This window comes from Coniosporium apollinis (genome assembly GCF_000281105.1).
Source record: "Coniosporium apollinis CBS 100218 chromosome Unknown supercont1.62, whole genome shotgun sequence".
Classification (NCBI taxonomy): Eukaryota; Fungi; Ascomycota; class Dothideomycetes; genus Coniosporium; species Coniosporium apollinis.
The window spans coordinates 61,958-72,631 of NW_006913324.1; the positions used below are offsets into that span (position 1 = coordinate 61,958).

Here is a 10,674-nt window from a genome sequence, read left to right on the forward strand (position 1 = left end):
AGAAACTAGGTGTTGAGGCCTCGCTACTGGAGACGCTGGTGTTGGCAACTAGTTGGCAAACTGGTTGCTGTGGAGGACGAGAAGTAGGCCGATAGATCAGGCCCAGAGGCTGGTGAGCAGGGCTGCTGCTATCGTGGAGCACAATTGAGGCTGGGATGTACAAGCCCGAGTGTGTGTGCACGGCAGCGATGTTCGTAACCGTACAGCAATGGGGTGCAGCAACCGTTGCCCGGGTCGAAGTAGTAGCTCTAACACGCCTGCGTCTGTTCGGAAAAGAGTTCCTGGTCGATTGCGTACGGTTGCGAAAGTCTTGACGCGGTCAAGTGCATGCAGTGGGGCCGATGCAGGTCGAGGAGGAGGTTGGTTAGATTTTCGAACGTTTATCTCCGGGGTTGGATTTAACTTTGTGGCAGCCGCTGCTCGACAACGCTGCTAAAGAAGGACTCAAGCTGGTTTCTGTCCGTAAGGGATTGTGGACGCGTAAAATGGACAATTCTGGTGGTAGCGACCGACGGAGCACTCAAGGCTCGGAGAAAGTGACAGGAATGCAGCGCGAAGCAGCAGAAGGAACGAGGGGCTGGCGTCGTGGCGGATCACAGCAGCATTCTCACAGCAACGGGCATGGAGGAGGCTTCGAGGAACATGGCCAGCAGAAAGCCACCGCACACAGACGCGGTTGTGCACAGTCGGACAGACAAAAGGAGTGGTGCGAATGTCCGATATCAAAAGTTGTGCCAATGTCCGACGTCCAAGGCCGAAGATCAAACAACACGCTAGCACAGCACCAGCATTAGCCGCGCATGCTTTCCGCCGTAGCAGAGCATTCGATTGGCAGATGCGCAATTCGGCTGCTGTGTGGCGGCTTGGCTCAAATCTCGAGATCCAGGTACGGAGTCCGGCTTCAGCCTCTCGTCAGCCTCTTGCCGGCCCCTTTGATGCACGTACTCTGCATAATGATGAAGAACTCATGGTGAGATGTCTGCCTGGTGCGTGACAGTCTTGGTTCCGCCCCGCAGAGGGGCAAAGATGCCTCGCGAGTCGTTTTATCGATGCGACTCACGCTGCTAGGAGGTCCTCAAGGAGGCCGCGCACTCGTCCGAAGCGTCTGTGCAGCGGATGTTGCAGTTCCTGGCTGGGGTACCTGGGTACAAGAGATAGGCGTTTGCCAGCTTGGATCATGAGACGCAAGTACCGAGGAACTCGAGCTGCACGTGAAAGTCTCATGAAGCAAGCCAGCAACGCAGGAGCAAGACTGAACATCCGTTGCTCAACCGTCTCGATAAGTAGCTGTATTGAGAACGAACAGAAGTATATACACTGAACTGAATAAAATAAAGTAGTCTACAGGTCCCAGTGTAGTCTATGCCCTCTCCAACCCTTCGCGAAGAAAATTCAAAGAGGCTAGCTACAACAGGCCGCGAACTACTCGATGCCATCCCGACACAGCAAACAGGGTATATGTGCAGAGCAAGACACAGCAAAGCAACTCCGAATCGTACAGTCATTACAGCGTCCAGGCCAGCAGACACGCTGTCCTGAATCACCCCAGCAACGTCGCGTGGCGCCGCCGGCGAACACGTGATAGGCCGTGATACGGTACACGCGGAACGTGTGCGATCTCATAGCGCCACAAGCGACACTAGCACCAAGATACACGCCACCGCGGCTGCCGAGAACGAGGAGGAGATGACTGATTGTCGCCCACCAGCGCCGCTGTAGAACGGGTTATCCGGCGCATCGTAGAGGATCTGGTGAGGGGTGTGTTCCTTGTCCTGCGTGAAGAAGTACGTCCTTGCCGTCTCGTTGCCGTTCGCGCCCGCTGGATCCGGCGCCGTGATCTGATCCGGAATCTGGCACACCTTGTCGCGATCGCCGTTGTCGCAGCGCTTGTCGTACTTGCTAATGCGGTCTGGGTCTGACGAGTTGAAGTACGCCTTCACGTATGAAACGGTCATAACAGCGTCTTCTGCGGGCGGGCCGGCGGACCAGAGCGGGTCGCCGTTGCTCCAGTGGTTGAGCACGAGATGGCCGGGGCTGTCTGGTGTCTCGAGCGTCATGTCGCGGAGCCATTGGCCGTCGGCGTAGAAGGAGACTCTGCCGGGCAGCCAGTCGAAGCGGTACTCGTGGAATCCCTCGGTGGGGTTGAAGGGAAGTGGGTAGACATCGAAGTTGGGCGTGTATTGCGCGTCGAAGCCGGCAGCCTGGGAGGCGGGAGATTGCAGGACAAGGTTGATGGGGTTGCTGGTCTCGTTGAATTGCTTCGAAAGAAATTCCATGTCGATCTCTTGGGTGTTGTTGCGGAACTGGTGGGCGCGATTAGCGTTTGCGCAGAGGAAATGATGTTGTATGGACCTGGAGCCCCTCTTACCCAGAAAAACGCTCCACACGTCCCTGGCACAGCAGACATCTTCATGCCTACCCGAAAGCTGCCATACCACATGTCTGTCCGCTCTGACGCGACCTCGCCCATCCCTATCGTATCATCTTCCGGCTGGCTGCGAGCCCACAGCTGCAGCCCCGCATCGCTGTCATTGACACTAGGGCCCGCCCAGGAATTTTTGTCTTTCAACGGATTGGCTAGCACGTTCTCGAGCTGCGCATTCTTGCCATAAGAACCCCGAGCTTGCTCGCGGGAAATCTTGTACACTTGGGGCCGCCATCCAATGTCGTCGGTAAGATCGCTAATGTGGAGGAAATCGGTCTCTTGCAGCTCCGTGAAGACGGAATGGTCGGGACCAGAGGTGGAGTTAACGGAGTATCCGCACTCGCAGAATGCTAAGGCTGGAAGAGGTCAGCGCACAAGGTCAGATAGAAGCTGCGCAGGAGGGCTATGCCAGCGGCGCTCGAGTCGGTGCAGACTCGGTGGGTACTTACCGGTAGAAGCAGAGTAAGATAGTAACAAAAGAGAGACAGAACGGCGAAACCAAGCTGACATGTTGGCGGTGTGCTGTAGAGGCGAGTAAAGAACGACAAGAGAAGAACGAATGGAGCGCTGCTCTCTTGAAACGCGGGCTGTTCAGTTGAGCGCGGGTTGGGTGAAAGAGTGTTGTAAAAGGTAGACGGGAAGAATGTGATGCAAGGTGCGGAGGTGAAGCAGCGACAGGGAAGTCGAGACTCACTCGGCAACTCCCTCACCTACCCAATTGGGATGGGGAGACGAGGTTTTTCTCGCATTGCAGATCAGCTCAGGGCTCAGGTACGAAGAGCCGCAGGTGAAGCGAAGTCCAGGCACAAAACGCCGGATTTTGCGGGGTCTGCGCTGGGCTGGCGCAAAGACTCGACGCCGCCCCCGGCGTCCTTCGCGAAGAGTTCTCCTCCGCGGCCTGATTCGACGGCCCTGCGGAAGCTAATGCGCAGTTAATATAACGGCAGCTAATGAGCGGGCCTGTCGGCTGTCACACCAGATACGGGCGCCGCGCAATCTCTCTTCTCCACGGCGACTCGAGGGCATTGAGATTCCCAGACCCAGCCGGCAACATGGTAGATGAGCAGCAAGGAAGGAGCGAAGGAGTTACGTGTGGAAAGCGCTCTTTAATGACCGCCCCTTGCTAGATAACTTGATCCTACGCTCAATGCCCGCTCTGCCGGCTCGACGGGGAGAACAACACTCCGTGGGACCCGAACATGGCACTACAACTGCACAGCGCGTCCCAAAAATGACGACCGCCTCCAACACCAAATGTCCCGACATTTTGTGATGAACACCAACAACATATCCGAACCATAGCACATTCGCCGCCATATGAATAGGATGACATGACCAACGCACGCCAGCAACGGTGCAAAGTAAAGCAGTCGACAGGGTATCATAGAAAACCAGATTCGGACAGCAGCCTGTGAGAAGGGTTAGCGCATTGGCGACACTTGGCCTGATGACTCTGGGCGAAAGGAAACAGTACCTTGCGATCTTCTCGTCCTCTCTCTCGCGGGGCTCGACCTGCAGACTCATCTCGTACATCTCATGCACGTCGCCGGCGGATTGCATATTCGTCAGGATATAATCCTGCAGCTCCGGCACGGCCTGGAGTGGATACGGCACGTTCTGGTACTGCTGGATGTCGCGAATCACCTCTGCCGTCTTCGCCCGCTTGGCAAAGTTGATGAGATCTGTCTTCTTGATGAGAGAAGGTATGCCGTCCTCGATGAATGTTAAGTCTGTGAGGTAGACGCCTGTTGCTTCGTGTCAGATACTTGACTCGCATACAAGCACGAGGGTGTATATACCGAAGAAGGGTATGCACGGCGGGTCGGCTTTGTGTAGTGTATCTCTGTACTCCGCAAAGTTCTTGGTACTGCCCATCAACTTGCGCATATTCTCCAGCGTGGTCATCGTGCGAGCATTGACTGCGCCCCATGTACGGTTGAGCCGAGATATAGGCGCGGTTCCGAGCGCTGATATGATCGAAGTAAGAGTAGAAAAATTGTTGAGCGATCGGCATTTCTGCTTCTTGTCAGTCTAAGGCAGAGTGCAGAGCAAAGGACTACCCACGTCCGCCACATTCACGAAGTGCTTGATGACCACGACTCGCCGTTTGACATCCTGCTGCGTCAATATCATTTGCGCCACCCAGTTCGTCAACTGGTTTGAATGCAAGATCAGCGCCTTGACATTCGACGCCGGATCCGGTTCGCCGGGGTTTAACTTCTTCTGCCAAGTCTTATTCAGACATTCCGTGGGCTTGATCTTGCCGTACAATCTAGATTCGATGATAGTCAACTGACGAGCAAATTCCGTAGCGTCAATGTCAAGGAACTTGAGCTTTTTCATATGCTTCGGTAGGATCGGTTGTGGCGTTTGCGCAGTTGTAGTCGGAACAAGGCGTTTAGGCATGTCTTGTCCGCGAGAGCGCTGCTCGATTGCGGTTAGTAGCGGCCCTGCTCCTGGAGTGCTTGCGGTTGCGACGTGGTCCTTGGCGAAGTCGTTTACTCGCTGGATGAGTTTCTGGGCCTCGCTATCGCTACCTTCCATCCAATAGTTGTCAAACCAAGTCTTTAAAATATTCACCACTCGGAATCTTATCGGCTTCTGCTTCTTGTCTACCCAAGTCTGGAGGTCCTCCTTGGCTAGGCCATATGGAGGCTGTATGCTCCACCTTTTTGCCAGCATCTCAAACAGCTCCGAAGCGGTTGTAAATGACCTGTATGTGAGGAGGAAAGTGTTGTTAAACGGCGAATTGAGTCGATCATGCCTGGTTAGCTGTTCCACAAGAGCAGTCAAGGTTCCTCCCTTTAGCTGCGGTGGGTTGGCTTTTAAGTCGTATGCGATCTCCCCCTCATAGTCTAGCCGCAAGAACTCGGGAACATCGTCTGCGGCGCCAGCTGTTCCTCCTACTGGAGCAGGCACTTCGCCGAAGAATTTCTTGACCTTTGGATTGCCCCCAGACCTGTAGGTCTCTGCGATGGGATCGTTATTGTGCTCCATTCCATTTGTATATGACTGAGACTGTATGGCCTCTCCCAGAAGTGGACGCTGCTGCCTTGACGAAGTCCGCTCATGAGATGGGAAGTAGACTCCTTCGTCTGTGTTTCTCTTAGAATTTCGGGTTGATGCTGTAGTTGCTACTGGTATCTCTTCTGAAAGGATCTGCAATGAATAGTACAATTGCGAAGTGCTCGACTCCAGGTCTTTGCAAACTGCTCGTACGTGACGCAGCCGATCTTCCAAGGGATCCCCTCGAACTTCGGCCCACTCGTCGGCTAATGGCGCGGCCACGGCCTGACAAACAATAACCAGCTCTGCTACTAGGTCGTACACCCTCTGCTTGTGCATGCCAAGATCCGTAATCGAAGGATTCTGGAAACTGGATGCCAACGGTGCGAGGTTTATTGACTCGATGGCAGAGATCCACAGCCGGTAGGATTCGAGCACTTCGCCGCCGGCCTTGCACACACCATCTCCTATGATCCGATGCTGATATGGCGACACAATCTTCTCTCGGAGTGCCAACTGTTCGTCCAGATGGCGGATGCTTGAGTTAATGAGCTTTCTGAGCTCCTCTAACCTGTTCAACAGATTAGAGTCAAGCCAAGCGGACGGCTCGGACGGGGCTTCAAAGTCATCTTGCTCGATAAATGCCAATGGATTCGCTGGGTCGTGAGAGTTTAAGCCATTGTTCTGCCAGCTGCCACCTGAGCGACTACCAGCGACGAACCCCGGAACCAGGCGCGGTATGTCTTCACCACGTTGCTGTTTTGCAACTTCCACGAAACCGTAGACTCCATTCAGGACACCATCGGCTTCTTTGAGACACTTGGCGTACGAGTCTGGCGGTGGCCAGTCCGCTGCGGCAATATGTGAGGAAAGGACCAGTTTTGAGAATCGCGACATCGTCTCCCGGAAGTGTGGGTACAGAGCTTTGTTAGTAGAGATGATCGATGGATTGCCCGAATGGTTATCAGTGGTGCCCGATCCGGCGGCGAGCAGTAGCCTCAAGTGATCCGAGATGTCTTCTGCTCGTCTCACAAATTCGGAGCGGTCACTGTTGTTGATGGCTTGCCGATACCGCTCGACCGACCGCCGTACATCCTCCACCATCCGATGCCAGGTTAGGGGCACGACATTCACATCCTCGATGTATCTCCGTGGAGCGGCTGACGAGAGGGATGAACCAAGTGGATTGTTCGCAAACGAGGTCATTGTAGTCCCAATTGCTGGCATGGTGCTGTGGACCACGGAGAAACTACTGGTGGTTGGGTCGCCGCTTTCAGCGCGAGATCGGGTAGGAGAAGTAATACTGAGAGAATCCATAGATGCTGCGGGCCGAATGCCGTTAGAAAATAGTGAATGGTGTTGATGCTGTAGATTATGTTAGAACGTCGCAGCAATGCGGCTAAGAGATAACCCACCAGGGAGCCGTGCGAATCCGTCAGCAGCGAGCGTCCTTCGGCTTCCGATGCCGAAGTTTCATAGTCTGTATCATCATTGACATAGCCGCCTGCCATGAGCTCAGGTGGTGGCCTGGTCTGCTCCGGTATATATACATTTGTACGGTCTCGAGGTCCATTCTCTGTCGACGAGGATGGCGACTCCAGCGGCAGCTCCATAGTACTTGCGCCTGTCAACGTGTTGAAGTAGAAGAGTCTTCCGTCCGGTGTCGCCTGCGGTATCCAAAAAGCGGCCTCCTCTTGCTCGCTATTTCCCCTTCCGTTCATAGACAGCTGCGAGGCGAAAGAGTCCCCTTCCTCGTCAACAGCAGAGTCCGCGTCGTCGTCTTGTCCGTCTGGCCCATCTTGTGGTCCCTCCTCTACGTCTGCGTCCTCCGCCTCCTCGGCGATCCTTTCATCGAGGCCGACGTCCACGCTTCGAGGGACGACGTCGCAGTAGTTGCTCGGAAACCATCCACGAACTCCATTGATAACCCCATCCCACCACCCACTCTCGAGCTGAGTGATAACCTGTATAATGTCTCCTTGTCTGAAACTCAGGCTGGTGCGGTCGTCTGCGTCGTAATCGTACAAAGCACGCACGTACATGCCACCCGGGGCGACAACGGCGCCAGTGTATCCATTCATTCTGGAATCCGTGTGCTAATCGATCGAAGCTGCGGTGTCGCTTCTGGAACTCCCCCTCGCCAGAGTCTAATATGTTTCCGAGCCCCTCTTTTGACCTCCCGTTCTGAGCCTAGAGCTGGCAGCGCGACTCCTCGCCGGTGACTCCTTGGCTCAGGAGTCTCGTGCGAAAGAAGATCCTGTCTTCAAGATGTCGCCAATGCTTCGCGGTCGGGGAGCAGTGGTGGTGGGCAATCCTCAGCTCCGAGGGCTCATGAACGTGGGCTCAAGGGAGGAGGATATGCGGCGCGAGGCCTCCTCCACACTCATGGGACTGGGGTAGAAGCGGGCCAGGGTCTATCCGGCGTATATAGGGATAGCGATAGTATTATTGGTGACATGAAAGGACTAAGAATGAAGCTGGATGCGCTGGATGGCCTCTGTTAGCCGCGAGCAAGAAGACGAGCTTCTTTGGGACTTTGAGCGGGAAGCGTGACAGCCAAACGATTCGGGCTACACATTCCGCGCGGGCTCGCTTAGCTCGCTTAGCCGCTCCAAGTAGTCATCAAAGGAATCTTCTTTTGCGCCGCTACGCAGCAACAACTCCGTTTTGTTGCATTTTGCGAGGGCGCACAGCGTATACGAAGCGTCATACCCGATGCTTGAGTATAGGGCCGGCATGATAGGAGCATCTTCGCTGAACCAACGCGGGACGTTACCCGCAAGCTGGGCCTGATCAGAGTATCACAGTATCACAGAGTGCCCAGACAGGAAGGTGTTGTAAGCTTTTCTCCGAGTCTGCCTCAACTTTCTCCCAATACACAGCAAAAGTGAGTGGACTCGGGCTCTCTGATGCCGAAGTGGCGGTGCCCGCGTTGTGTGACTTCGCTGTCAATACATCGTAATCATGCGTTTATGAACAATGTCACCCCACAGACGGCAACCTACTCACTCTTAACGTCCATCCGGACGTGGGAGGCTTCAGGCCACCCTAGTGTAAGTTTAGCAGCTAGGAATACTAAGCTGTAAAGAAGCAGAAGCTCCAATGGTTACAAGGGCCTTATAATGATTATACCTCCCGCGGCTGACGATGTCTATGCCAGCCATTCTGCCTCCCCTCGGCAGTCTCTACTCTAGGCTTCGTTCAACCGGGAAGGGTTGTTGCACCAAACCTTTTTCACGGCAGGGTCAGTTATCGGTGTCGCTGTAATGTTAGTTGTCGCTTGCAGTATTCGTACAGGGAGGTTCCACTGGACAATTTGGTGTTGGGGTAGGGTCCTGAAGCTTCTGAGCGGAGATTCTGTTCACTAAATGAGTTGAGTCCTCATCAAATCGCACGTCAGAGCATCAATGCAATGTGAAAACTGACGAAAGCTGGCTTGATGTGCAATGCCGATGCGGTGATACCCTGGGGCTTACTTCTGTACGCCAGCCGGATGTTGTACGAGCATGTCGGTTCTCAGAAAATCAAAAGATCAAGTTTGGTAACCTTCAAGGTTGCGGGCAGCATGCAATCTGCGAGCGATACTCAAGGTTGACTTCTCAACTAGACAGAATCTATCATGATCAATTTATTTCAAGCCGGATCGTGTGTTAAATGCATCGCTAACAATCAGAAGAGCGGTCTGACTGCTGCTTGAGCGCATGCATGCAGCTACTAGTTATCGCTTCCTCCCAAGTTGTCTGCCGACACCCGGTCGTCTAGCACGTGTTTGAATTATTTTTGTGGAGAAAGTCGCGGCGGTAAACTGACTAGTAAAAGGTTCGCGTGGAAGCGGAAGCAATAGCGGACTGCGACAGTGGCTTGAGGCCCCAAAGAAAGGGGAAGGCCGGACTTCCGAGCGCCTGGGTCGGCTGCTAGGAGCAGCGATCTCGTACGATAAATGGCATAGACAATCGTTGAGAGAAATGGGCGATGAGATATGGGAACGCGTATGATGGATCTTCAACTCACAAAGATGTCCTTGAACGCCGTGCTCGAGCGGAGTAAGAACCTTCAACGCTGGAACGAGAGGGAAGAGGGAACGTTCTAGCGTGGAACTGGACATGACTCTATTCCAACGTGAAACAGTGCGTTGGAGGGGTCGATGACTCCGTCCGGTGGACGCGGGACCATTCTTGCTGACTTGGTACAGGAATGGATGTCGAAGTATCTCGCTTGAAGGGCGTTTGCAATGCACACGTCTGAATCATCTTCAATGATTGTATCGACCACCTAGAGATGGAAACCGCTTCGTGCAAAACACATTGGACTATTTGGGCCGTTGGAGCATCGGTGTACAGCAATGATGCAAGATGGTGCAAGGGCTGCAAGGTCTAACGGGGCACGGCTGGCAGCCACGCGACTCAAAGGACCGACGGCTTGGCCGGCGTCCCACCATGCAGCACTTAATCCGCTTCGGTGTCATACAGGAAGCTAAAAGTTGACTTGGTGGATCGATGGGTCCGGGGAAGATGATCCTCAGGCCTTAGCATCGTTGCTAGTCGCGCGACTCGACCAGGAACAAGAAGAAAAGGTGAAGATCGGTAACATAGCTCCAGGATTGGGTGACAAGGACGGTCACAAAATGAGGGTTTACTGGCAGGTATTCCGTCATCATGCGACAGGGCGAGCTGCCCCCCTTTTTCCAGGCCCGCAGCGCCGGGCACCATCGATGGAGTTTCAAAGGCAAGCCCGTTCGAGGGGCATTGATATACTCTCTCCGGCTGAGCCAAGCCGGGCCAGCCATGTCATGCCGAGTGGCTGTCACAGGCCGCTACACTCTGTAAAGAAAGCGTTACTGTAATCTAACGGTCAGATGCGGCTGGTATCAAAGCAAGGAACGGGCCTCAGCTGGCGGTGTGCAGCGGTTAAGCAACAGTTGCATAAGCCTTGCGGGATAGAGATGGTGTATCCGCGGACGCCTGCAAGTCGATCCAGCTCACAAAAGACCTCATACCGCCATTTCGAGAGTTGGAGTGTCGACGTCCTCAAGTTCGACTACCCGCTGCCGCGGCGGCGATACGGATAGCCTCCCGTCTGCGAACGGAAAACCAGCCACTCCGTATCAGCTGACTTGTACTCTACTGGCTCAACATCCCGATTAATTGGAGAGGAAGGCAACACTGTATCATTGTGGCTGAAGCGGGGAGTGGGGACTCATCTTATTCGGCGTGCTTCTCGTGGGGTACCTTTTGCTCGAATAT

At 54.3% G+C, this 10,674-nt stretch overlaps 2 protein-coding genes across 2 annotated transcripts; both read right to left on the bottom strand.

Annotated features, from left to right (window-relative positions):
• Window positions 1-1,619: 1,619 nt before the first annotated feature.
• Window positions 1,620-2,935, bottom strand: W97_08749 (uncharacterized protein; the record flags this gene model as incomplete). The annotated part of the gene is made up of 3 exons (XM_007786616.1): window positions 1,620-2,303; window positions 2,369-2,781; window positions 2,875-2,935. The coding sequence occupies 3 exons, from the start codon at window positions 2,933-2,935 to the stop codon at window positions 1,620-1,622; spliced, it is 1,158 nt and encodes a 385-aa protein (XP_007784806.1).
• An 871-nt stretch (window positions 2,936-3,806) lies between these two features.
• Window positions 3,807-7,512, bottom strand: W97_08750 (uncharacterized protein; the record flags this gene model as incomplete). The annotated part of the gene is made up of 5 exons (XM_007786617.1): window positions 3,807-3,834; window positions 3,900-4,170; window positions 4,225-4,441; window positions 4,490-6,796; window positions 6,847-7,512. 5 exons carry the CDS (start codon window positions 7,510-7,512, stop codon window positions 3,807-3,809), a joined length of 3,489 nt encoding a protein of 1,162 aa, XP_007784807.1.
• Window positions 7,513-10,674: the final 3,162 nt, after the last annotated feature.